A 27583-nucleotide genomic window follows, 5' to 3' on the forward strand; every position below is an offset into this window, starting at 1 on the left:
CTCAGCACCTCCTCTCCCCTCGCAGTCCCTGAGTCAGGGCCTCCAAGTGTGCTGAGGCAGCCCCATATCACTGCAGCCAGGAAAGCACATTCATTTCAGACCCAAAGCAAGAGGAACTCAAGAGAGAGGGAGCACGACAGGTTTGGTTACGTGCAGAGGGTAGGGATGGGGCTGATTCCATTGAACAAAAAATGTCAGCTCTTGATTGTCCCTTTGTTCAGTAAATACTCCAGGTCCCCTTGCCTTTGTGCTAGGCATTTTTTAGCCGTCAGCTGCCACTGTGAGGTCAGGAAAAAATGTATTTTTATAGCGCCAGTTCAACACACCTGAGCAGGTAAATCTACTGCCCAAAGACCACCTCTTGATTCTGTGTGCTAACTGAGAGGTCCATGGACAGGTCCCGAGTGAAGCTGAAATCCTGGCACTTGGCTTGGGAATTTGGAATGGGATTTGGGGGTGTCTCTTTTTGATATTTGTAATAGTGCATGTATTAGGTGGGTGTTAAACGGAGTTCACTTTTCAGGCACATAACAGACTGAGGTAAGAGAGGAGGGGAATGTCCGGGGGTCGGGGGGGGCTGGCTTTGTGGGGAAAGTTCCATGGGATGATCCACAAAGCAGAACTGTGATGTGCCCATTTGGCCTTCTCATGGGGAAGAGAAGTGTTTGGGGGCCATTGCCATTCTCTTGGCCGCACTAGAGCCTGACTGTCAGTGGTCCAGATATATGGCGGATGCATTTTCATTCTTTGCATCCCACCCTCACCCCAGGACCTAGCGCAGGGTCTGCACACAGCTAAGTGAAAGGTGACTCTTGAAGATGCCTGAAGGGCAGCTCACGGAGAAAACCCAAGGGAAAACTTCGATCAGTATAGGAAGGTGGGATTTTGGAACAGCCTTGTCTTCAACCCTGGTGGCAGGGGGACAACATCTAGGCTGGGGGCTGGTGCCCTGTCCCCTGGGCTTCTAGCCTCTGGGGCTGTACTAACACTTGTGGCAGGAGGAGCCACCCCCAGCCCCTAGCTTCATGCTGAAGCTCCGCCTGCTTCCACAGCCCAGTAGCCCATGGGACTCACAGGGGATGTAGATTTCACTGGTACCCATGATGCTGCAGCTCCCACTGTTCTTGAGGACACTGGTGTCCCCTGGACAGTACATGGGTGTGCTGACCACACTTGGCTCGTAGAGGATGGTGCCTTTGGAGCTGCTCACAGCTGCGGGAACAGGAAAGGATGCTCAGGGCCCTGCCCTGAAACATCTTGGCCAGGCCAGGGCCCCACCTGCTGCAGCTCACTTCTAAGGACATTCCCATCCCAGCTACCAACTTCCATGTCTCTCACTTCGGCCACATAAAGTGCTTAGCAGTTCCCCACGTGTCTCTCCTCTTGCCCCAGAGCCCTATCTTCTGCTTCACCCTCTCTGTTTCTATCTGTCTGAGCCTGCTTCAAATTCTCTTTCTCCAGAAAAGCATCCCCTTGTCTATATGGTTCCTTGAAGCTTCTGAGCCCTGAAGCACTGGGACCACGCTGCATGTCTGCTCCTGATTCTGACTCCCATAGACTTGGGTAGCTCTGAGGGAGAGCCTCTCCATCTGCCAGGAGCTCCAGGCAAACAACTCTTCCTTTGGGGTGGGGGAAGCACGGTGAGGTTTGGGTAGGGGCCAGTGTGGTCTATTATGGGTCGATCAGCTCCCAAGACCCCAGAACCACTGGGGAGGGCTCATCTATTCACAGATATTCACGGGCCCAACACCTTCACACAGCCTGGGGGTGGGAGGCAAAGGAGACACAAGGGAACTGCATCAGAGAATGAGGCCAAGAAGCACGTGGCACCCCACCGCTTCTGCCTGCTCTATGGACCCTGTCAGTGAGGAGGGCCTGTGGTCTGCATGCTGTTTTAGATTTTCCACGACTGCGGGATGGGCAATGGCAGCAGCAGCAACTTCAGAGGGCAGGAGAATAGACATATCTGGTGCCCATCCTTGACTTACCTGTGTTCCTCGCCCTCCAGCAGGCGCCTGTAGGTGGCGATCTCGATGTCCAGGCCCAGCTTGGAGTTCATCACCTCCTGGAACTCCTTGAGCAGGCAGGCCATGTCCTGCTTGGCCTTCTGCAGGGTCTCCTCCAGCCCAGCCAGCTTGCACTTGGCGTCGTTGAGGGCCGTCTCCCACTGCTGCTGTGTCTCGGCTATGGCACCCTCCAGTTTGCAGCGCTGGGAGGAGAGGGCACAGAAAGGCATTATGGGACGCCCTGGAGCCCTGGGCTGACTCTTAGAAGAACAGAGAACACGGTCGTTGTGAGACTATTAGAAACAATATATATTGGTCTCTGCCCCCAGTTTCTGGACAGAACTCCCCCAAACCTTGTAATTTCCTAAGTGATAAGAACATCCTTTGTTCTAACATTTGGTCTTTGACCCTGGTTTCTGACACAGAGTCCCTAAACCCCTTAGAATTTCCTGGGTATTGGCAATGTCTTTTGTTTAATTAAGGTGACTCTAGGTAGGCTCCTGGATGGGGGCTGGTCACCAGAAAGACCAAGCCATGATTTGAAGCTGGGAATTTTCAGCCCACTGTGCAAATCTCCCGAGAGGGGAGAGAGGCTGGGAACGGAGGTAATAATTGATCATGCCTATGAGAGGAAGCCTCCATAAAAACCCAACAGTAGAGGATTCAGAGAGCTTCCAGGTTGGTGACCAGGCGGAGGTGTGGAGAGAATGGCATGCCTGGAGAGGGCATGGAAGCTCCACACCCCTCCCACATACCTTGCCTTATCCATCTCTTCCACCTGGGTGTTCATCCATATGCCTTATCATATGCTTTTATAATAAACCAGTAGATGTAAAGGAATCTATTTTCCTGAGTTCTGTGAGTGACTCCAGCAAATTAATCGAACCCGAGGAGGGGGGGTCACAGAGACCTCCAATGTATAGCCGATTGGTCAGAAGCACAACCTAGACTTGTGATTAGCATCTGAACTGGGGGCAGCCTTGTGGGACTTGGGGGGCAGCCTTGTGGGACTTGGGGGGCAGTCCCTAACGTGTGGGATCTGATGCTATCTCCAGGTAGGCAGTGTCAGAAGTGCGTTAAGTTGTAGAATACCCAGCTGGTGTTGCAGAACTGTTTAGTATGGAAACACCCTTCCCCCATATCTGGTATCAGAAAGTGTTGTGAATGTGACAGTGGGAGGGTAAAGGAGGGACACAGGAGGAAGAGTGAGTTTTTCCTACAGTCATGATTATGTGTCAGATTCAAATCTGCTGTGGGTTTCATCCTAGGATTGTGACATCTGGTTCCTCTGCGGGATGGGGACCAGTTCTCCTGTCTATAACACCTCAAGGAGATCTGTGAGTTTCCTCTAGATAAGCCAAGTAATTTCTTTGTGACTAATAGATTTTAAGTGTCTGCCTGATCTTCACTAGCCTAGGAGAAGAGAGTGAGTCTGAGTTTATGAACTCTGCGGGGTCACCTTGAATTTCAGGATCATAGAATTGGAGTCTTTGGTTGGAAGGGGCCTTGGAGAACATCTTTTCTATACTCCCATCTAGTGAAGCATCCTTGCTATTCCATGTTGAAAGTAGGTTGCCTAGCCTCTGTTGGGGGCCTCACTGTTTCCTGAGCCTGCTCATCCTGCTGTGGGTCAGCTCTTCTGTAGAAAGGGCTCTCTCCCTCTCGTGGGAAACAGCGCAAGTTTATTCCCTCCTCAACTGGGCCCCCAGGGAGGATGGACCCACCCATCGCGACCGAGACCATATGGCGGGTTACCCTGTGATGGCCTCATCTGGGCTTTGACGTTCTCAATGTCTTGCTGCAACCACTGGATCAGCTTGTTTATTTCCAGAATCTCGTTCTTGCAGTTGTGGAGGTTGTCACAGTGGGTCCCGGCTGTCAGCCGCAGCTCCTCATACTACCAGATAGGGAGGTCAGAACCTGGGCACCCACACTGTGGTCCCTCCCAGGCCCCTTTCCCACTGTCCCTCATGTCTCCTCTCCTGACTTCTTGGGTCAGGTGCTTTTGGATTCTTATACTTGTTCTGTTCCCCATCCCCTGTCCATTTCTGGTCCTTTTCTGTGCTACTCCTTATTCCTTTCTCATATTCCAGCCCTGAATCTTTAGGCTTATTAAATTCTCCTCTAAGCTCCAAACTGCCCTCCTCTCTGTTTAGTGATTCTGTGTCTTGTCCTTTTCTCTCTGTCCTGGGATTTCCCTCCTTTTTGCTCCATCCCTGCTCTGGACCTTGGAAGGGGATTCTGGGGTACCTAAGAGACCAAGGACTGAGGACACAGCACGTCTGCCCCCGCCACGGTGCATATGTTTGTATATTCTCCTTCAAAAGAATTGAAAACAAAATGCGCTATTATTTCCTATCTTGGCTTAACACTTTTTTAAAAAACTTTTGCACATTGAATCTAATTTCTGAATAGTGTGTTATAGATTACATTAATAGATTAAAAAATTAGCCAACTTTATATTTTCTACATATAATGGATGGGAGCGTTTTGCATAGAAAATGCAAAACAAGATAAACACAAGTCACTCTCTTTGGTTATTGTGAAAATGCCTGTAGTTGCCCAATCAATACCCATTCTCCTCTTCTTCAAACAGAAGCCCAGATAAGAGAATATTTCTCAGCTTCCTCATCAACGAGGTGCACGGCCATTGCTGGGCAGGGCTTCTAGGAAAGCTGTTTAAAGTTAGAGATGATTCAGTTGTCATGTTCCTTTTGCCCTCTCCTCTTCTGCCTGCTTGGAATGAACATGTGAGATTGGTGGTATCGCAGCCATCTTGGGGCATGGGGCAACCATGAGGATTAAAGCACTGTGCTAAGAATGACAGGATAGAAAGCTAGAAGGAGCCTGTGTTCCTGATGGTAATATAGAACCCCAGAGTCATCTGTGGGCAGTCTATTTCTTTACTTTCAAATTATTTGAGAAAAAAATAAAAATCAAATTTGTTTCAACTGTCATTATTATTATTGATTTCTGATCCTCACAGCTAAATACAATTTTTAAATAATAGAGTTACCTTTCTGGCTCTAACTTAGGAGGATGGGAAACTGAGGTTATTTTCCCTGAGCCCACCTGACTGATGAATGGTCCAGGAGAACAACTGGAGGAGGGGCCGGCCGGAGCAAAACCTGGCCGTGGGTGAGGCACAGACTGAGTCACAGGGAGCTGACTCCAGGCCAGGGTTTGATGCCTTGATCACCATGGATCTCCAGAAAAAGGGTAGAGCATTGCTTGGGACACTCCCTGGAGATTGGTAGCCATTGTCTTCAGAAAAAAGTCCAAAGGCCTCAGTGCAGCTCTGCAGATCTGCTGTGATCTGGCCCTGTGTCTCCAGCTGCATTTCCTTCATGATGCTTCCTTTCAGGCTTCTCCGGCCTGGCTCCTGCTGGCCCTCAGCCAGACGTCCCTTCCCCCATGCTTATGGAAATCATACTTGGCCTTCAAGATCCAGACCACATCCCAGTGCCTCTGCCTTTCCAGACACAATTTGTTACTTCCATCATCCTCCTATTCCCTTAGCCTGCAGCTTGACCTTAGCGGTCACTTCATGCTACCTCGTATTTCAGTTTGGCTGGTTACACGTTTCTCTCCCGTGGACTGTAATTTCCTTGAGGATGGGGATGGTGTGACTCTTAGTATCCTGATGGTTCCACACACCCCAGTAAGGCCCTCCTTCCCTGGCCACCCTGTTGAAAACCGTATTCACACCACACTCCCTACGCTTCACCCTGATTTATTTTCTCCATAGCACATGTCCATCTAACATAGATCCACTGTACTTATTTGTCTTGCCTGTCCCGCCCCTGCCCCTGCCTCTGGAATGAAAGTGACATGAAGGCAGGGATTGTTTGTGCTGTTCCCTGCTGGACCTCCAGCACCTAGAACGGTGCTTGGCAAACGATGGATGCTCAATAAATGAATGAATGAATGAGTGAGTGAATAATAATGGTGCCTTTCACAGATAGGGTGGGCAAGACTGAAATGATAATATTTGTTAAATCAAATTGGCCTCAAGGACACCAACTGCCCTCCCAGCAAGGCCCTACTTACCTAAGTCTGGGGCCACCTGAATCACGGTTTCTGCTCCACTATTAGTAACCACCCCATGCCATTAGCCTCTTCCCACACCCGGAAGCCCAGAGTCCTCTTTGTCATCATTGCCAATTAGCATTTCTTGAATGCTACTTAGGGGAGCAGTTCCAGCAAGTCTGTGGGTGAGTAAAGCTGGGGAGCTGTGATGACAGGCCTGGGCTGTCTGTGGGGTCTCCCACACGCTCTGCGGGGACCTGGCCTGAGGCCTGGCAGAAACAACGGGGCCTGGGTGTGGCGTGGCCCTCAGTCTCTCCTCACCCACTTCCTGGGGGATAGTGGGTCTGGGGTCCCCCGGGCCCCGCCTGGGCCTCACCCGGCTCTGGTACCAGGCCTCTGCTTGGGCTTTGCTGCGGCTGGCGATTTCATTGTACTGGGCATCGATCTGGGCAACGATGCCATCTGCCTCCAGCTCCTGGCTCTTGTCCATCTTCACAATGATGGAAGAGGTCTCTGAGATCTGAGACTTCAGCAGGCTGATCTCCTGGGGGTGGGGACCCCGGGAGATTGGCCCCTAGCTGACCACCTGTGGGCAGCATGGCTGCAGATACCTCTTCATATAAGCTTTTCAGGAAGTCGATCTCCTGGACCAGAACTTCCACGTTGGTCTCCAGGTCAGCCTTTATCAGGAAGGCTGTGTCCCTATCCTGTGGCCAGAGAAGTGACAGTCGTAACCTGGGGCCACCCCTTCGCCAGCTGGGCCACCAGGCAAGGTGGTGGCAGGTGGCGGGTGTGGGACCCATCTTTCCTCACTTAGGCCCATGTGGAAGGGAAGGGGTGACAAAGCCAAGGATGGAGTGAGGGGTCCCCAGCCCCAGGACCCCATGCCTGGGCCTGGCATTCTGATGGGGAAGCATCTGAAGGGAATGGGGTTAAAGGAACCTTGAATGCATTCCTCAGCGCTCCCCATGGACCTCAGGCCAGAAAATACGTTGCTATCTATGTGAGGGATCAACAAGATGATTTTTATCTCTGGGAGTTTGAGTCAGAGTCTGTTTTGGCTTTGATTTGGCATTTGCAACATCTCCAGCTTCTTGGGCAGGTGTAAATACAACCCTTAACACAAGTTGGGAGGTGGAGGCCAGGTCAGTCCCTGCCCTTCTGCAAGGAGCGCGGGGAGGCTGGCCTTCCTCTCTCCCAGGGTCAGTGGGGCTGGCACCAGGGTCTGCGGGGTGGGCGGGCTGCAGGCACATTTGGACACGGTCCAGGGGCTGAGTGTCCCCAGGCCCAGTGGGCCAGCTCAGGGGGCCTTCTCCCTCCCTGGACCATCCTCCCTCACCTTCTTCAAGGCAACAAACTCATTCTCAGCAGAGGGCTGCAGGGAGAGCTCCTCTTCATATCTGGCAGAATGGGCAGGGGAAAATGTTTTAGTTGGGCTTGTGGGGTTTGGAAGGGCGTTGGTATCAGGTGTGAGGGTAGGAGCCTCTGGGGGCAAATCCGTGTCTCACCGACTTAATACCCTAGGGAGGCACCAGGTCCAGCCCTATCTCTGGACACCTCTGGCTCCTCCATCCACTCAACACAGATGACTTTTATCATAGCCTCTCATTAGCCACTTTGCAAGTTTACCTTCCATGCCACTGCCCAGTAGCCTGTTCTGTGTTGAATCATTCTCTGGGAAGTCCTTCTTAAAGCTACCTTTATTCTATCTTGCTGCTGAGGAAGCTTACCTCATCTAGTTGTTTCCTCTGGGAGGGCGGTGAAGAGTTCGCTGCCTGTTGCTGGCACAGCTGTCTTTTCTGAGTTGTTCTGAGAGTTGGCTGTAGTCACTGAAATCCCAGCTGACCCTGTGCCCCTCCTCACTAGGAGAGTTCTGAGCCTGGCCTCTACCTGCAGCTCACTTGCAGAGGCAGCAATTACTCGCTTTACCAGATCCTCAGAGACAGCCCGCCTATTTCCTCTAGGCTCCAAGGGAGCTCCTCACCCACTCACTGCCCCCGAAGGCAACGGAATCAGGGTCAGGGGTTTAGTCTGGCCAAATGACTCAGTTTGATGAGTGACATCAATGCATTAAAAGCTTCCCCATGCTTCCTGACCCCCGTCCTTCCATTTTCCAGCATAACTCTGCCGCTGCGCAGGCCCAGAACACTGAGCCTGCCGCCTGGGTTTCAACCCCAGCTCTGTCCTGTGCTAGTCATGTGAATTTGGCTAAGTGACTGGGCCTCTCTGGGCCTCAGTTTCATCATCTGTAGAATGAGGAGAACACTGGTCCTGCCTCACAGAACTACTGTGTTACAAATATCACACTAGTTAATGTCTGCAAAGCACCACGCCTGTGCCTGGCACACGGTACTGTGTATTTGCTATTATTGTTAAAATACCATCTGGTCTCATCTTTCTACTATTGCCCCACTTTAAAAATCAAAAGTCCTGGGCTTCCCTGGTGGCGCAGTGGTTGAGAGTCCGCCTGCCGATGCAGGGGACACGGGTTCGTGCCCCGGTCTGGGAAGATCCCACATGCCGCAGAGCGGCTGGGCCCGTGAGCCATGGCCGCTGAACCTGTGCGTCCGGAGCCTGTGCTCCGCAGCAGGAGAGGCCACAACAGTGAGAGGCCCGCGTACGGCAAAACAAACAAACAAACAACAACAACAAAAAAAAACAAGAGTCATGTACCCCAATGTTCACTGCAGCTCTATTTACAATGTCCAGAACATGGAAGGAAACTAAGTGTCCATCAACAGATGAATGGATAAAGAAGATGTGGCACATATATGTAATGGAACATTACTCAGCCATAAAAAGAAACAAAATTGAGTTATTTATAGTGAGGTGGATAGACCTAGAGTCTGTCATACAGAGTGAAGTAAGTCAGAATGAGAAAACAAATACCATATGCTAACACATATTTATGGAATCTAAAAAAAAAAGTTTCTGACAAACCTAGGGGCAGGACAGGAATAAAGATGCAGACATAGAGAATAGACTTGAGGACAAGGGGAGGGGGAAGGGTAAGCTGGGACGAAATGAGAGAGTAGCAATGACATATATATACTACCAAATGTAAAATAGATAGTTAGTGGGAAGCAGCTGCATCGCACAGGGAGATCAGCTCAGTGGTTTGTGACCACTTAGCAGGGTGGGATAGGGAGGCTGGGAGGGAGATGCAAGAGGGATGGGATATGGGGATATATGTATACATATAGCTGATTCACTTTTTTGTACAGCAGAAACTAACACAACATTGTAAAGCATTTATACTCTAATAAAGATGTTTTAAAAAAAAAAGAAAGGTGCAGAATTTTGGGAGGTGGGAGGTGCAGCCGGTGGGTCTTCCAAACCCATGCAGAAGGATTACATCAACCCTCCCATTGCCCCCTCTGTGGGCCCTCTCTCACTTGCAAAGAGGTAAGAATGGTGACTTTAAAGACTCTCCTAATACAGCTCTTTTTAATGAACTCAGAACCTCAAACCTTCTCAAAATGAACCCCCCATAGGTGGGATCCCCTCCAATGCCCCATGTATCCCTGCCACCCTCCAGCATGCCCACCAGCTCCCCAGACCCCAGCCACATACACTCCAAATGATACAAGAGGATGTCATACTCACAGATATTAACTGGAGAAACACCCTCTCCACTCAGCCTGATTAGGGAGGAGGGGGGGAGAAGGAAGGTTACTGTGGTGTCCAGCAGCTTGCAGCCATTTGAAGCGACATTTTTGCAATTGTTTTAAATGTATTTAGAAAAACCTGAATGATTTTTTATTGCAGAAGTAATGGAGGTTGAAATTATTTAAATACTAGTAGTATTAAAAATAATAATCTAATGAATGAAATAATGCAGAGTTTGGGGTTCATAGGAGTCAAACCTGTAATCTCAGAAACACATTTTTTGGTGTAAATGAGGTAGACACCTTAAGAAAATTAAAGCTAATCACATGCTTCTGTCAGCTGGAAAGGTAGGGCTGTCATAGAACAAGAAGTGCTCTCTTTCAATAATGGACTGTTGTCAGGCACTGAGGTTATTACAGGTGTGGAGAGGAGTCTGAGTCATAAGTGTAACAATAACAATAATAAGTCTATCATTGTGGTAGCAAGTAGAGTAGTTTTGCTTTAGCATCTTGAGGACAGACGTGGCATTCATTATAAACAGACAGAACATTAAAAAGGGCTACCTACCTACTACCTAAATTATGCCACTTAATTCTCTCAACAACCCCATTAAGTAGGTATTATTATCTCAGTTTTACAGATGGCGAAATTGAAGATCAGAGAGGTTAATTAACTTGCCCATGATCACAAAGCAGGATTTGAGGTCAGATTCATTTGACTCCAAAGCCCATATCTTTGGCCATTAAACTGAAAGATAGCTAACATTTATTGACCATTTGCTGTGTCCCATGCATTGATCTAAGAGCTTCATGTATAGTCCATCACTTTAACCCCTTTACTAACATATAAGATAGAAACTGTGGTTATCCCCATTTTACAGGTGAGGACTGGAGAGATCAAGTAATTGGCCCTTGGTCACACAGCTGGTAATTGGCGAGCACAAAGCTCCCATGGGGCTTTGGGGATCGTGTGACCTGGCCTCTTTATTCCATCACTAAAGAAATTGAAGGCTGGGGTTGGGCAGGGGAGAGGATACTGATTTTCCTAAGCTTACATAGCTAGTTAGTGGTAGAACTGTCAGCCCAAGTCCTAGGACAATTTTTTCTCAGTTCATACCACATATCCAGACCCACTGTGTAACCAACTTTCTCCTTTGATAGAACTTGATTACGGAGATCCAATCAGCTCCTAAGTTTCTATGGGGTGCTAAAAGTAGTTACACCTCAAATGTGGGAATCTGCTCATGATTTCCCTGGAAATAAATTGCACCTGTATTCTTTGTCATAGTCCAATTCTACCTGCGTTTTGCTGCCTTTTCCAGGCAAGGAGGGGCCTGCAGCACCTGAGCCCCTAGGAATGCCCAGGCAGCTGGGATGGAATTGGTGCATCTGCCCTCACTTGCACTCCTCGCCCTCCAGCAGCTTCTTGTAAGTGGCGATCTCCATGTCCAGGGCCAGCTTGATGTTCATGAGCTCCTGTACTCACGCAGCAGCTGCACCATGTCCTGCTTGGCCTTCTGCAGGGCCTCCCCCAGGTCCACCAGCTTGGCCCGTGCTTTCCTGAGGGCCAGTTCTCCGTGCTGTTCTGCGTTGGCGATGGCTGTTTGCAGGCTGGCACACTGTAAGGAAAGGAGGAAGCCGTGAGCCTTACTGCTAACCTCTGGAGATCTGGTGCTTCTTGAGTAGGAGTCCTGTAAGAGTGGCAGAATGACCCGGAAGAAATGAGTGTGTGGGGAGCTCTGGGCCCTGCCAGAATGTACCTGCATCTTGACGTTGTCGATCCCGGCTCTCAGCCTCTGGATCATCCGGTCCGTCTCAGAGATCTCTTGTTTGGTGTTGCAGAGATCATCACCGGGCCGGCCTGCCATGACCTGCAGCTCCTCGTACTGATGCCACCAGAGCAGAGTCAGTCACCCCATCAAACACTGGCGAGGGTACTGCCTGTGCACCCAGCCTGGCCCCCGGTGCCCCGAGCGGGCCCATCCATTCACTGATCATTCGCACATTCCCTCGCTTGTTTCTTGAGCACATCTACTCGCCAGGCGTGTCCTGGGCTCTGGGAGTATCATGAAGAGCATAATCAGACCCCTGCCTACAGTTTTTTGGCAATAATCAAACCAGCATATTATCGAGTTTATAGTTCCAAACTGAGATGGGTCCCTTAGGAAGTGAACAGTGGCTTATGGGGGTGTGCTAAAGGAATCTGACTTAGATATGGAAGTGGTTGGGGGGATGGGCAGGGAAGTCCTTCAAGAGATGGAGATACTTGAGCCGGGCGCTGAAGGCCGGGAAGGATTGACTTAAGTGACCGGCTTGGGGGAGAATATTCCAGACCAGGAAACAGCCTGTGTGTGAAGACCCTGGGATAGGAAAGAGCATGCAGAGCTCTAGGAGTAAGAGGTGACTTGGCATTGTCCTTGGAGGGGGCGGTTCTTGGTCACGGGGCATACGTCCAGACCAACTGTGACCATGAATTTTGGTGGCCCTCCTGACGCAGGTGTTGGGGAAACAGGGAGGAGATGCAGGGAAACGGTGTTGGACGGTGCCCAGACTGTAGAGTACCCCGCTCTGAAGACTTTGTAACAGAATCCTCCATCTCAGGTGGCTCTCTGTCTAATGGTGCGTATCCAGGACACACTCATTTAGGAGAAATAAATGCACCCTCTGTCCTCCAGCAGCCTGGAGAAAACCCACGCCCTTGCCCAACAGAAGAGCCCCTGCCTGAACGAAGATCTGTCGTTTTGAAAGTGCTGAATAGCTCACCTTCTTCATTTCTGGACACACACAGTTAAAGGGAACAATAGCCTTGCCAGCAAAGGGACTCGTTCACTATACATTTCAACCATCCCACCTGGAGTTAAGTGCATCCCACCTCCACTCACCACCAAGGGGCTGCCTTGCCCTTGCACCCCTGGCACCTGACACCCTGCTTCCTTTCTGCCATGTTGCAGTGGTAGGGACTAAGTCCATGCCCAGATCAGGGCAAGGGATGGGAGCCAGCTTGTAGGTGAGCAGCTGCCCCAGAAAAGCACCTGCATTTGGCAGAGAACTGATCTCATGGGTTGGACCATCCAGGCTACTACACCCCTCCAAAGCCAAACCTTCTGGCCGTCTGCATCTTTGGACAGTCGCTCTCTGTGGTTATTCCAACCTCCCTCTTCCCAGTACAAACTCTCTTGCTCAGCAGTGTTCATTTCTGCCTTCCAGCCCCACGGGACCACTTGCTCAGCCTTGAACCCCTCCCTGCTCCTTGGCAATCTTTTTCTCTCATTGCTTCCAAAACAGACTGAAAACCCACCCTTCTTGGAAGTGTGTTATTAGTGCTTTTTCCTTTCTGTGACTGTTCATTCACTTCATGGCCTCCCAGACCTTGGATTCCTTTTGTAGTTCATTCATTTACAACTTTGTAACCCCGCTTGTCATATAGTAGGAGCTCCGTAAATAAACAAGCCCTTTAGAAATAGCTTTATGACTGTTTCTCAGTTGTTTGAGTCTCATCCAACCCCCAACCAGTTGTAAGTGGTGTGGGGACTGTGGCTGTCCTTTTGAGCACCCAGCATTTCTTGACCACATATCAGTGTTTGTGTGTATTAGGGTTTCCATATGCATTTCAAGCTTAGTTTTCATAGTTTTCAACTTGGCTCCTGCCAAGTTGAAAGAAACGGGGATGCTCACATGATTCCTGAGGCTTGTGGCTAGTAGTTAAACAATGATTTGGGGCTTCAGAGAACACTAGCCCTGGAGCCTATCACGGAGGTGCCCACGCTCACCTTGGTTTGGTACCAGGACACAGCATCAGCCCGGCTGTGGTTGGCGATGTCCTCGTACTGGGCTTTGACCTCAGCGATGATGCTGTCCAGGTCCAGGCTGCAGTTGTTGTCCGTGGACGGGACCATCGATGTGTCGCTGACCCGGGTCTGCACCTGGGACAGTTTCTGCAGAGCCAGTTAACTCAGCATCACCTCAGCAAAAAAAGAAGGGGTCTCAAAATCATGCAGTTGACCTCCCATCTAAGTCAGGAATCCTTTGGCAACCCCGGCAGGGATTTCCCAGCTCTTCTTATGCCAGCCATTTGATGGAGGGGGAGGTCCCATGTCAACCCCTGAGGAGTTTCTGGGTCATAGATCAGTGTGATGGGAGTGTGTCCTCAGCATCCTTTCTCAGGGCTCCCTTCTGTGTTTTTTCCCTGAGTATGAAGGATGAGTAAGTGTTCTCTGAATCCAAATTATAGCACGTTGAATACGACTTATGTGATTCATATGCCAGCATTAAAGGTTTCTTTGGGATTGGGTGAGTTTTAGGACCCTGCTCCCCTCCCCCTACACAGTGTGACTTCATCACTCTCTACTCCTCTCTCCCCTTCCACAGACCCAGGTCTCTGCCATCAGAGTGGCAGTGCCCAGAAAGAGGCATCTTCAGGGGCCAAGAAACACCCTGACCAAAGGGCTGAGGGGCAGCTTGCCTTATGAACTTTCTGGGAGGGGGAAGGAAGAGGTGGGTCTTAATTCCTTGGGAATGTTACCCAACGGCACGGGATTTTAGGAATCGGCACTCCCTCCTTGCTAGGCCATGGGGTTGGGGGCAGAAGCCTCAGAGGTGGGGTGGGGTTGAATGTGGCAGGATTTCAAACAGTTCTTCCCAATACCCATGACCTCCTAAGCCCTCCATCCCAGGTAGAGGCATTATATGGATAACACCCTGCCACATCCTTTTCTTTTCAAGGTCCAGACATAGGAGGGACAAACACATTTGCAGGCTCTTACTGCCTCAAAGAGCACCTGGAGGAAATTGGTCTCTTTGGTCAGAGAGTTGACCTTGGCCTCCAGGTCCACCTTGTTCATGTAGGCGGCGTCCACGTCCTGGAAAGACAACACAGAATGCTCCTCTGAGACCCTGGCCCCAGGCAGTAAGTCCAAAAGAAGCTGGGCAGACTCTTCCTCCATGGCCCTTACAGTTTGGATTTTAGCAAACTCTGTATCTGGGGTTTGGGGTTGGGGGTGGGTGATTGCTGGGAACTGCAGGCTCGAATCTCCTGGGCTAACAGAAATCCAAACAGAGTCATTGGGGCCATAAATACAGAGGGAGGATTTTGGCAGGTTTGAGCTATCCAGATATTCTCAAGGTTGAAGTCACTTTTCTTGGGTGGCCCAAGGGTCCATCACCCCACATTCCAGGATTCAGTTTTGAATTTTCTCCTTTGAGAGTCATTCCCAACCACTTTCTTCAGAGCCGCAAACTCATTCTCAGCAGCCGTGCACTTGTTAACTTCATCCTCATACCTGTAAGCACAGAGGAGAGAGGGCGTGCTTGTGAGTAAGTGGTTTTTTTTGTTTTGTTTTGTTTTGTTTTGTTGTGATATGCGGGCCTCTCACTGTTGTGGCCTCTCCCATTGCGGAGCATAGGCTCCGGACGTGCAGGCTCAGCAGCCATGGCTCACGGGCCCAGCCGCTCCGCGGCATGTGGGATCTTCCCGGAGCGGGGCACAAACCCGTGTCCCCTGCATCGGCAGGCGGACTCTCAACCACTGCGCCACCAGGGAAGCCCCGTGAGTAAGCGTTTTATTTTTATTATTTTTTAACATCTTTATTGGAGTATAATTGCTTTACAATGGTGTGTTAGTTTCTGCTTTATAACAAAGTGAATCAGTTATACATATACGTATGTTCCCATATCTCTTCCCTCTTGCGTCTCCCTCCCTCCCACCCTCCCTATCCCACCCCTCTAGGTGGTCACAAACCACTTAGCTGATCTCCCTGTGCTATGAGGCTGCTTCCCACTAACTATCTATTTTATGTTTGGTAGTGTATATATGTCCATGCCACTCTCTCACTTTGTCACAGCTTACCCTTCCCCCTCCCCATATCCTCAAGTCCATTCTCTAGTAGGTCTGTGTCTTTATTCCCATCTTACCCCTAGGTTCTTCCTTAACTTTTTTTTTTCTTAGATTCCATATATCTGTGTTAGCATATGGTATTTGTTTTTCTCTTTCTGACTTACTTCACTCTGTATGACAGTCTCTAGATTCATCCACCTCACTACAAATAACTCAACTTCGTTTCTTTTTATGGCTGAGTAATATTCCATTATATATATGTGCCACATCTTCTTTATCCATTCATCTGTTGATGGACACTTAGGTTGCTTCCATGTCCTGGCTATTGTAAATAGAGCTGCAATGAACATTTTGGTACATGACTCCTTTTGAATTATGGTTTTCTCAGGGTATATGCCCAGTAGTGGGGTTGCTGGGTCGTATGGTAATTCTATTTTTAGTTTTTTAAGGAACCTCCATACTGTTCTCCATAGTGGCTGTATCAATTTGCATTCCCACCAACGGTGCAAGAGTGTTCCCTTTTCTCCACACCGTCTCCAGCATTTATGAGTAAGGGTTTGATTGAACTCTTCCCAGACCAAGGAGGACTGTACTGGTGCAGCAAGAGTTTAGAGACCTCAAGTACTTCCCAGCTCTTCCGCTGACCTGTGTGTGACTCTGGGTAATCCACTTAAACTCTATTTCTCCCCCTGTAAAAGGGGAATAATTTTTTCTGCCAGAGTTTCTTTTTCCCTTTTTTCTTTTTTAAGACTAGAAGGTGAGCCTGCAACTGATAGGAAGAGAAATACATATTTATGAAACTCCATCCTCTTAGAGATTCACAATTCCAATCTTTAAAAAATTTTGCTGGGCTTCCCTGGTGGCACAGTGGTTGAGAATCTGCCTGCCAATGCAGGGGATACGGGTTCGAGCCCTGGTCTGGGAAGATCCCACATGCCACGGAGCAACTAGGCCCGTGAGCCACAACTACTGAGCCCGCGCGTCTGGAGCCCGTGCTCCACAACAAGAGAGGCCGCGACAGTGAGAGGCCCGCGCACCGCGGTGAAGAGCAGCCCCCGCTCGCCACAACTAGAGAAAGCCCTCACACAGAAATGAAGACCTGACACAGCCCAAAATAGATAAATAAATATTTTTTTAAAAAACGGCAGATGCTTGCTTTACAAAAACAAAATTTTTTTGCTGCCTCAAGTGCCTGATGGAACTGTGGAGTAAACTTTGTTCAGGACACTGTTCAGGTCGATTTTGATATATTTTCACTGAACCTCAGGGCAGTCATTTAAGTAGTGTGCTTTTAGTAAGTAGGTGTTGCTGTAACTCAGAAACCAAGGGTGAGCCAGCTAAGGGATTGGTGAGGACCATGCGTTCTGTTGGATGCCTCACTTACTGTAGTCTGGGTGATGGCAAGTCAAAGTTGCCTCCCCTGAGGAGGATCAGGTTGACTAGTTTATACTCTAGTGTGCAGCTTGGAAGTACAGGCGTCTCAATAACAGAGCCCATGTCCAGCAGAGGTCAATAATAAGCCAACTATAAAATAATAGATTGCTTTCCAGAGTCGGAATCTTTTGCGAGATGACGCAGATGTCCCTTTGCAGTCATGGAGACAGACAAAGAGTAGGCTTCTTGTTAATAGCTATGCATGAGATGAGGGTCCCTTTGTTACCCCATACTTTGCTGTCTTCTTCTCATGAGATAATGACTGCAAGTCCAAACTTCCCTGACACGGGCATCTGCTCCTTCGCGCCCCTCTGGTCCTCATAAAGAGGAGTTCTGGGATGACTGCATGTGATCAGAAGGGTCTCCCACTCTCACCTGACTTTGAGATCTTCCACGACATCCTGCATGGCTCTCAGCTCAGCATCCAGCCTGCCCCTCTTGGTGGTGACGCCGTCCAACTGCCACTGGAGGTCGTTGATGTAGGTGTTGAAGATGGGCTCCAGGCTCTGCCTCACGGTCTCGGTGCCCTGCTCCTGCAGCAGGCTCCCCTTGGTCTCCAGGACCTTGCCCTGCTGCTCCAGGAACTGCATCTGGATGGGGGAAGAAGAGAATGAAGTCTGGAGAAACTGGGGAGGCAGAGTCAGACACCCCAATTAATATGGGAGAGAGGAAAAGTATGCCCATCTGCCAATGATGTAACTGACAGCTCCAGGTCAAAATGGACAAGCCCATCAAGCTACCCCGATGTTCTCTGGGGCTCCACAGAACTAGTGCAGTGGGCCTTGGAGGCTTTGATGGGGAGCTTCCATTCCTGGGGTAAGTGACTCTACAACACCTGCTCTGGGTTAGGTTAGTTTGCCCAGGGAATTTAACAGCTTCACCCTTCCCTCTGTGTTGACTGAACCAACCGGCATGGCTCCCAAGGAGGATGAGGGGAAATTCCCACAGGTCCTGTGGGGCAAGCTGGACCCACCTGCAAATACCTCTGCCCCCGGGAGATGCTTGCTGAGCGGATGCACTTTCCCACAGGGAGGTCGTTGGGTGACTGCTGCGCTCTGGCCGGAGCCTCTCCAAAACTTCCTGCCAACCCAACCGCAAGGACCGGATGCAGCCCCCGGCTCACCTTGTCAATGAAAGAGGCAAACTTGTCATTGAGGGTCTTGATCTGCACCAGCTCTTCTTTCCGTACCCGCTGGATGGTGGGGTCAATTTGCAGGTTGAGGGGAGTCAGGAGACTCTGGTTGATGGTGACCTCTTGGATGCCTCCAGGGGGGCAGACGGGGAAGCCAGAGCCCCCATAGCCACCACCAAAGCCAGCTCCAACACCGAGCCCAAAGCCACCACCAGCTCCACCGCCGAAACCAAACCCACTCCCGGCTCCGCCTCCAAAGCCAAGGCCACCTCCAGCTCTGTCGCCATATCCACCACCGAGGGCACAGCTGCCCCCTCCGAAGGAGATCCTTGGAGCCCCCCACGCCATAGAGGCTGTGGCTGCCAAAGCTAGCTCCTCCACCCACTCCAGCGAGGCCACCACTGCCCCTGGAGCGGGACACGGGCACGCTGCTGAAGCCAGAGCGGTCGACCCCAGGGACTCTGGCTGAGCTGGCACTGAAGACATGGCGGCTGCTACTTTGGCTTCTCACGGTGGATTTGGAAGTCATGGTTCCTGAAGTCTAAGAGGCTGAGGAGGGCGTGAGAGGTGGAGGGTAGAGCTGAGAGGAAAAGTATGAGATAGGTTTCCAGCAGCCAGTGTACAGGGAGGAATAGGGCTGGGCTCAGTGTTGGAAGGTAAGCCTGCAGGTTGGGAAGGATTGGGCTTTACAAACAGTGAGATCATACCTGGGTTATTAGAAAAGATATAAAATATGAAGAATGCCTTTTGGCTTCCTTTAGCCGGAGGAAAATTCTCCTGCCTTTGATCTTTGATTTATATCAATACAACAAGACTATTCTCAATTCACTGAGGCTAGGAGTTAGACTGTCTCAAACAAAGGTTCAATATGCGTTGCTTGTGTATCAGAATGTACGTGCCCATCACCCCAATTTTGCAATTATTATGTCAAGGCCAGATTTATTTCATCCATAATTCCAATCTGATCTTTTGTAACAGCTGAGAACTTGGAAATCTAACAGCATTCTATTGCTTATGCCCTAATAGAAAGATTACCATTTCCCCAATGATTACAAATATGTTAAATTTGACTTGTTTTTTCTGTATGTAAAAATTTGAACAGATAGAAAAGTATAAGAACAACATAATAGACCCCTATTTGTCTATTAAGGATGGATACCCGTCACCCAGATTTTGCAATTATTATCTCAAGGCCGACTTTATTTCATCCATAACTCCACCTACTTTCTTCATCCACCTTAAGTTATTTGAAAGGAAATTCCAGAAGAAAGGGCATATGATTTCATATTCAATTCAGTATTTATGTCTAAATGACACTCTTTAGAAAATGACCAAAATGCTTTTTTAACTTTATTTTATTTTTTTAAACATTGATTTTTATTACTATTATTTTTGGCAACGATGCACGGCATGTGGGATCCTAGTTCTCCCCGACCAGGGATGGAACCCGAGTCCCCTGCAGTGGAAGTGCAGAGTCTCAACCACCGGACCACGAGGGAAGTCCCCAAAATGCTATTTTTATATCTTAAAAATTTAACAGTAATTCTTTAACATCACTAAGTTTAGTGAACATTCTAATTTCCCTTTATTCTTACTTATTTTTATAATTTGTTTGTTTAATTCAGGGTCCAGATAAGGTCCATACATGTTTATTTGGATGATACATCCTTTAAATAATACATCCTTTACATCCTTTAGCTCTTCATCTTTTTGGCCATTTATTTGTTAAATAAACCAGGTTAACTGTCTTGTAGAGTTTTCCATTCTTTGGCTTTTGTGATTGCATCCTCTGATGTCATTCCATATGTTACTCTCTCCTCTATATTCCTGTAATCTGGAATCTTAAATTTGGAAGAATAATAAGTTTATTTTCCAGAAGTAGATGTAGTTGAAAGTGTATAAGATTGAGTATTACATATATATACATCCATAAATATATATATTTGCAGAGTGGTTGCATCATTTTGAGTTTCCAACAGCAGTGTATGAGTGTTCTGTTTGCTCCATATTGTTGCCTTGGCATCCTCAATTACTTTGATGTCAGCCATTCTAATAGTATGTGGTTTTTTCTGTGGGCTTTTAAAATTTAATTTATTTAAACTTAAAAAAAAACTCACGAAAACAGTTCACCCATTTCTCCCACTCCCACCCCTTCCCCTGCCTCTGGCAACCATCAATCTGATCTCTGTATCTATGAGCTTAGTTTTTAAATTTTTGAAAATTTGTTTTTTAGATTCCACATATAAGAGAGATTTTGCAGTACTTGTCTTTCTCTGTCTGACTTATGTCACTTAACATAATGCCCTAGAGATCCATCCATGTTGTCACAAGTGGCAAGATTTCATTCTTTATACCCATATACAATATTTACATATTTTAAAAATGCCTAAATTGTGCACATCTGTCTATCAAAATAAATTTCAGGGCAAATCCCCAGCCACCTAATTGAAGATGTTTCTGTGCTTTGCGGGGGACAATTTGTGTGTATGAGTTTGCGTATGTGTGTGTATACTCTTCCTTTAGGTGTTTCAATTATTCTTGTGTTGAATATACTTTGTCTTCTTTATCTATATATCCTCTTGACCCTCCTTTAACCCCTTGTTAACTCCGTCTATGACCCCTTATTCTCTTTTCTCGATATTCTCCCATACACCCTTTGTTATGCATTCAGCACGTCTACTGTCCTTTGTACTGACATTAACTTGGCCTTCATTTCCCTGCTGGCTTTGTTTTTCTCTCTGCCTCATAGCTGACTTCTGTAAGTAATGGTTTATCTCTTATTGTCTCATTATATGCTTTTTCTTCTCTAATTTTATAGAGGGTTTGCTTTATTTTGACAATATTTTATAGTGACTTTGTTCTGATGAGTGATCATTATCTGCCTTTTGTTTTTCCTGTTCATTTCATTTTTAAATGTGTATTCTCTTTAGTGAGTCCTGGAACAGTTCCTTTCTGACTAGTGCTCATCTTTGAATGAGGTGAACTCCTTCTAGACCAGTCGTTTGCAGAAAGTATTCTAGGGAGTGAGCTGGGGCCATATTCAGGTTAACAGGCTGTGCGAATAATTCTCTTATTCCTTAAAAACCTTGCCCAACAAATCACTGCAGAGTGACTTAAATTCGCAGTCTCTCTGCTTTTTTCCCCTCTTATTAATGAAATGCTGCCAATAGGCCTTGTTTCTGATTTGTTATTCAATTCTACTTCCCAGTTTCTAGAAAGTTCATGACTAATGTGGTCCTGCCTCAGGTCCTACTCCCAGTTCTGACTGTTGCAAACAAGGGATTCTTGGATTTGCACCTGAGGACCTGTCCTTCACATTGACCTAGTTGTGTTAAATGAGTCAACAGTGCCTGGCATGCAGTAAAACCTCAACATCAGACTGCTCCTATAGCTTGTGTTCAGCTACTGTCTTGATGAAGATTTTCTTGTATACCAGGAGCTGAAAAAAAACAACAACCAAAAGCCAAAATAACAAACTGAGAACAACCAACTCACCCTGTGACTGGATACTCCTTCAGCACTTAGCGGGGCTTGCTCTGAAACTAGAGATCAGCCCAAGGTTAATGCTTAAGAACTTCTCAAGAATTTTCTGAGCATGTGTCTTGTCTGGACCTAGGCACAGTTTTCTAAATTCTCTCATATACACAGCTGCACCTGAATGTCCTCATTTCCCAGAGTCTCACTCCAGCTTAGCCTCTAGACCTTAGATGGTCAGAGGGTCTATTGCATATCTTCTCCCGTAGTCTTTTGCCCCAGGCCTCTGTGGGTTTGTAGTCTGCCCTGCAGTTTTTACTAACTGTACCTGCTGCTTCTCTTGCCTGCATTTGGATTTATGTGGAACAAAGGTGAGAATCTTGTATTATTTCTTCAGGAATGCCCCAGATGTGTTTGAAGAGACTTGCACAGTAATTTGCAAATAATCTGCATCTGCTCTCTGGTTCAAGATGCATGTGCTGGGTGGTGGAGGGTGACCAAGAGGAGCAAATGGATTTGAGAGGGGACTGGAGGGTGGGAGAGGGGTGGGGGGAAAGTTCTAGAATAAGGCTGCTGCTTTCTCAAGACCACAACTACACCAGGTATAGGGCAGGGCAAGTGCTAGGAAAATTGTCACAAAGTTTGCTATCGTTCTGAAGATGGATTTTCTTGATTGGGCATTTGCTTATTGATTGTAAACTTCTGAGTGTTTTCCAGAGCTCCTACAAAGTTTGTTCAGACAGCTTCTGAACACAGGTTGTGTTTTCAATGTTTCTTTGGCAAAAGGAGAGCTTGGTGGTTTACAGTCTGCCATTTTGGTATCAGCACATGCACAATAAGATTTTAATAAGATAAATCCATGTGTACATACTATTTTGCAACCTGTTTATTATTCATTGCTATATTCTATATATTTTTCCTGGTCAGTATTTTCTTTCCATTATTCCTCACAGGTACATAATAATATAAATACTAAATGGGCTTAGATTATGGAACCAAATCGTCACATACCTGCTGTTGGGGAAGTTCTGGGCAAAGTGAGGAGGTACCAATGTGAGAGGCTGCCCACTTTGCTGGGGGAATGGTTATAGGTGAATACAGCAGGATACTGATACAAAAGGATCCAGATTCACCCTCTTTATATTATTGAATCCAAGAAACTTTTGCTTGTGTTGTAAGAGCCTGGGGGCAGGGAGATACTGGTCACTCATGAGGAAATAGGGAATGGTGTGGACAAAAGGCAGCACTAGTGAATGAAGAGCCTTGCACCATATCCTGAGCTTTCACTACCCATTCAGAGAAGTCACAGTAGCGAGAGCACACCAGAGAGATGAAGGACTCAGCTTCATCCATCTCCGCAAGAGTCTTAAGGTGTGAGAAGGTAGATATGTCCATTCTCGTTTTTCCTTCACACTTTAAGAAACCAGAATCTGAGTTTGGTGGTGATTTGACCAGCTCTCCTGCTTTTAATTTTCCCTGCTGGGAAGATGGGATTCACATCCATGTACATACGTCTTCCTGCATTTGTAGTATTTCTTCAGGATACATTTCTAGAAATAGAATTTCAGTTCAGCAGTATATACACTTTAATTACCCTTGATACACCTTGTCAGGCAAGTTTGTTGGTCATGAAGTTAAGTCTAAGTAAAAATCAAACATCTTAGTCTCTTGTTAAATGTCATTTTGCTATGTTAGACCAGAAATATCTTTCCCCTACTGGACGTTGAGAGTTGATCCCTTGGGCATGGGTGGAGTGATCTTAGAGAAGAAGGAAGAGAAACTCAACCATTACTTCTTGGTATGGGCAATTAAAAGAAAAGTATACAATATGATGAACCATATTCTTCCCATGACACTTGCCAAACATTTAGATGAAATCTTATCCATGAAGGAAATCTGAGCAAAAGGATGCCAAATTGCTGTTTGTTGAAGTTCTCTAAAGGAAGGGGGTGAAGCACATGGGGATTGGGAGTATGCTTCATTCCTGAAAAGGCATTTGCCCGACGAAAACCACAAGAACCATTGGTAACAAAGCAAGGCAGTATGAAACAACGCATTATAGTATAAATCTGCTTTATTTAGCAATACAAGTGAGCAAAGAGCAGAGGAAGCATCACAGGGATACAGACCCCCGTACATCATAGAACTAGTCACTTGTGCTGTCATGATCACTGCAAGGGAGGAACGCAACACCTGTGAGATGGGACATACTGGGCCAGTGAAAAGCTAGGGGGATTGCCCTGTTCTGGAGTAGGACCCACACAGGGACCTTCCGATGGTGAGCAATGGAAGCTCAGATGCAGCAGGTGTTGGCAGAGAGGACATGAGGGCACTCATCAACCTCAGTTCTAACTCAAGGAGTAAGAGAAGAAAGAAGCAGGAGAGAGGAAGCAACTGGAGGAAAGGACAGTGAAGCTGGAGAGGGAGGCTGAGACGTTGTGGGACCACGAGCCCATGGCAGGCGTTCAACGCTTGTAGCCCTTCCTGCCGGAGGAGGAGGTGGTGGTGTATCTGACGGTGGAACTGCTGCCCCCGGAGGAGAAGAGGCCACCCGCCATGGCTCTGCCACTGCCGGAACTGAAGCCACCTCCAACGCTTTGACCACTGCCGTAGCTGTAGCCACCGCCTCCGCCCATGGCTAAGCCACTGCTGACACCGCCGGCACCGCCATAGCCACTGGAGCTGGTGGACTGTACCATGGCTGGAGAGGCAAGGGGACAAGGCCATGACAAGACATGGTGAGCTCACTCTGCCACACAGAGTCCAGTCAGAAGAGCACAAGGGCGAGGGAGGGAGGCAAGTGAAGGTACTTACAGATGTTGACTTGTCCAGCGCCTTCCCCATACAGCCTAGGAGAGAGGAGACACAACCATCATGAGACCACAGAGACAGAGCTGGACCAGCGTGGGAAGCTTTGGCTTGAGGAGAGCCCATGGGGAACGTGCCTTCTACGTGGTTTTCTGGGAGTGGCATCATGGCCACGACTAGAGTGCCTTCCACTGGTGCTCGCTGGCTGGACACCTTGGAGATGGCCCCAGCTGTTTGAGGAGGTTGTGTGACTCACCTGCACTCCTCGCCCTCCAGCAGCTTCCTGTAGGTGGCGATCTCCACGTCCAGAGCCAGCTTGACATTCATGAGCTCCTGGTAGTCCTTCAGTAGCTGCGCCATGTTCTGCTTGGCCTTCTGCAGGGCGTTCTCCAGTTCGGCCAGTTTGTTCTTGGCGTCCTTGAGGGCCATCTCCCCCCGCTGCTCAGCATCGGCGATGGCGGATTGCAGGTTGGTGCACTAGAGGGGAAGATGGGCAGATGAACCTGCAATCAGGACTCCTGAGGAGACGAACCATGGTTCTTCTTTCCCAGTGAGGAAGAGCTCTAGAGCCCAGATTCCATGGAAAAGGGGGTTTGATTTTTTTGTCCAGTCCTTTTCCATTCTGCAAACCTGAACTAGGCTAGGAGCTCCCTATGCGCCTCTGTGTTAACCACCCTAATGAGGATGGAGGTGGTGACTGCTGGAAGATACTACAGCAGACCCAAGACCAGGGGACATTGGAAGAAATGGACCCACTACTGGCTTCTTCTGAATGTTGACAGTTTGGGTAAGTTCATGTGGACGCACACTAACGCACACAAAACCACAGACACCCACAGTGAGGAGATGGTTTCACTTTAAACTGTTGCCACCTTGCCTTCCTTCCACTTCACATGTTTGGAAAACCCTCATTTGTCCTGTGTCTTTTCTCAGCTTCTTTTTCACATCGAGTCTGAGCATATTTGCAGCAATCTTCCTCACACTTTCTGGCCTGGCCTTTTCTTTGCCAACTTGTGTCTTGCATTCCCAAATCAATCATTCCTCTTATGGAATCTCATTTCAGTGCCTCAAGACTGTATCTTTGTACCGCTGACCAGTCGGGATTGGTCCTGTCATGCGTTTGTTTCCTGCTCTTGGGTTGGGATCCATCTCTCCAACCTGTGGGAACTCACTAAGGGAGGAAGTACATGTCCTCCCCTCCCTGCTGTTCCCTCAGTGCCCAGGAATTCCCTACGTGGTGGTTGATGATCCCTGGTGGTCTAGGAAGGAAAGGATGCTTTTCTCCTCCATGGTCCCCACCATACCTGCTTCTTGACATGGTCGATCTCAGATCTCAGCCTCTGGATCATGCGGTTGATCTCAGAGATCTCCTGCTTGGTGTTGCACAGGTCATCCCCATGTCTGCAGGCCGACACCTGCAGCTCCTCGTACTGTAAACCAGAGGGATAGAGGATGGTGTCAATGGGTTTCACAGGACACTAATCAAGGTTCTCACAAATCGAAGCTAATGGTTTCTCCACAAGGCGTTTTAAGAAAATTGGTGTTGCAAGGTCATGGACACTGTACACCCATCACACACCACCCTTGGTAGGAACACTGACTGCCTGGTTCTCTTGAGGACCAGAACATCCTCTGTACTGTTTCTGAGAACCAGCATCAGGGTGAAGCTAAAGCAAAGATCCCTTGGCCTTTATCTACAGTAGCTTTTGTCCTACATTTAGGTTCTTTGACTTACTAGACTTGGACATACATACTGTAAAGATCTACTCTGTTGGTTCAGGGTACACGTTCTTTGAGAGGACCCCCGCTTCCTAGATGTAGATTTCCCCAGTGAAGTCTCAGGAAGCCTTGGTGCTCTTCAGGGAGGGGGCACAGGGATTCTTCATCAGCTTCCCCCTCACTGCTCACCTTGCACTTGTACCAGGACTCAGCCTCCTCCCGGCTCCTCCGAGCGATCTCCTCATATTGGGCTTTGACTTCAGCGATGATGCTGTCCAGGTCCAGGGTGCGGTTGTTGTCCATGGAGAGGATGACAGAAGTGTCTGAGACGTGGGTTTGCACCTGAGACAGTTCCTGCAGAACATGAGATCGTCAGATCCTCTTTTCCCATGACGTTTACAGAGATACCCAAGCCTAAGATTTTCCATCCTTTGCAAATCTCTTTAGATTCAATAAAACAGAGTGTGGAAAGATGCTTACTGCGTCATAGAGGGCTCTGAGGAAGTTGATCTCATCTATGAGAGCATCTGCATTGGCTTGTAGCTCAACCTTATTCATGTAAGCAGCATCTACATCCTGGGGAAGAAGCCAACAACTTGGGATCAGATGAGCCAAGCCCTCCTTCCCAGTCCACTCCTCCTTTAGTCTCCCTGATTCTTCTTTTCTCAGAGTCCTCTCCTTTGGCAAAGAAACATGAACCCCTGATCTTACTCATCTCACCTTCTTCAGGTTCACAAATTCATTCTCTGCTGACATGCGCTTGTTGATTTCATCTTCATATCTGGAATTAGAAAGGGTAAAACCTAATTGAGTCAGTGGTGAAGATGATACAGAAAAGGCAGCCTGGGATCCCAATTTCCCACAACGGATATATCCAAATGGAGCTTTCCTGCCTGTAAGCCTAAAAGATGAATTCTGTGGTCCCTATATTGTTTACATCTTTACTCTCCCCATCCACCTGTATGGCCCTTTTGTTCTTCGGGGTTTGTGTTTAGGCAAGCATTGTGGTTTCATTTCCATGGACTCGTTTTACTAAGAATCATGCCCTCATTGGGACCTGGTCATCTAAGAGACTTGAAGCATGGGCTTCAGGAAACTGAGCCCTTTTCTCTCTTGTAACTCACTTCTTCCTGAAGTCCTCTACTGTGTCCTGCATCCCCCTGAACTCTGAGTCCAGGCGGCTTCTCTCCGCGGCAAGGCTGTCCAGCTGTCTCCTGAGATTGTTGGTGTACTGCTCGAACAAAGGCTCCAGGTTCTGCTTCACGGTCGTGGTGCCCTGCTCCTGCAGCAGGGCCCACTTGGTTTCCAGGACCTTGTTCTGCTGCTCCAGGAATCGGACCTGGAGAAAGACAAGATGGTTATTTGTCCAACAAAGGAAAGAAGGAAGGGAGGAAGGACAGAAGAGAGGTGAGTTGACTGTCCCCAAGCAGATCTGATGGTCCCCATGGTTCTGGGCTACTCCAGAGCATGTACGGAGGCTCAGGCTGACAGTTCTGCTCCCCTGACTGTTTTCCTTCACACCACACAGATCTCACTGGCC

General features: G+C 48.3%; 1 protein-coding gene across 1 annotated transcript in view; it reads right to left on the reverse strand.

Annotated features, from left to right (window-relative positions):
• Window positions 1–982: 982 nt before the first annotated feature.
• Window positions 983–27583, reverse strand: part of LOC309811948 (uncharacterized protein) — a gene marked incomplete at its 3' end in the record, with an annotated part of 28015 nt that continues 1414 nt past the window's right edge. Inside the window, exons 2-23 of the mRNA XM_082635313.1 lie at window positions 27168–27382; window positions 26764–26824; window positions 26524–26619; window positions 26233–26397; window positions 25629–25754; window positions 24581–24801; window positions 24331–24365; window positions 23987–24217; window positions 18034–18449; window positions 17286–17500; window positions 14859–14922; window positions 14407–14502; window positions 13414–13578; window positions 11404–11529; window positions 11126–11262; window positions 7375–7435; window positions 6647–6742; window positions 6412–6579; window positions 3778–3903; window positions 1989–2209; window positions 1730–1761; window positions 983–1212 (exon numbers count right to left, since the gene is read on the reverse strand). Coding sequence (XP_082491439.1) covers window positions 983–1212; window positions 1730–1761; window positions 1989–2209; window positions 3778–3903; window positions 6412–6579; window positions 6647–6742; window positions 7375–7435; window positions 11126–11262; window positions 11404–11529; window positions 13414–13578; window positions 14407–14502; window positions 14859–14922; window positions 17286–17500; window positions 18034–18449; window positions 23987–24217; window positions 24331–24365; window positions 24581–24801; window positions 25629–25754; window positions 26233–26397; window positions 26524–26619; window positions 26764–26824; window positions 27168–27382 — 3303 coding nt within the window. The remainder of the gene's footprint in view (window positions 1213–1729; window positions 1762–1988; window positions 2210–3777; window positions 3904–6411; window positions 6580–6646; window positions 6743–7374; window positions 7436–11125; window positions 11263–11403; window positions 11530–13413; window positions 13579–14406; window positions 14503–14858; window positions 14923–17285; window positions 17501–18033; window positions 18450–23986; window positions 24218–24330; window positions 24366–24580; window positions 24802–25628; window positions 25755–26232; window positions 26398–26523; window positions 26620–26763; window positions 26825–27167; window positions 27383–27583) is intronic.

Source organism: Mesoplodon mirus (assembly GCF_964341445.2).
Source record: "Mesoplodon mirus genome assembly, chromosome: 11".
NCBI lineage: Eukaryota > Metazoa > Chordata > Mammalia > Artiodactyla > Ziphiidae > Mesoplodon > Mesoplodon mirus.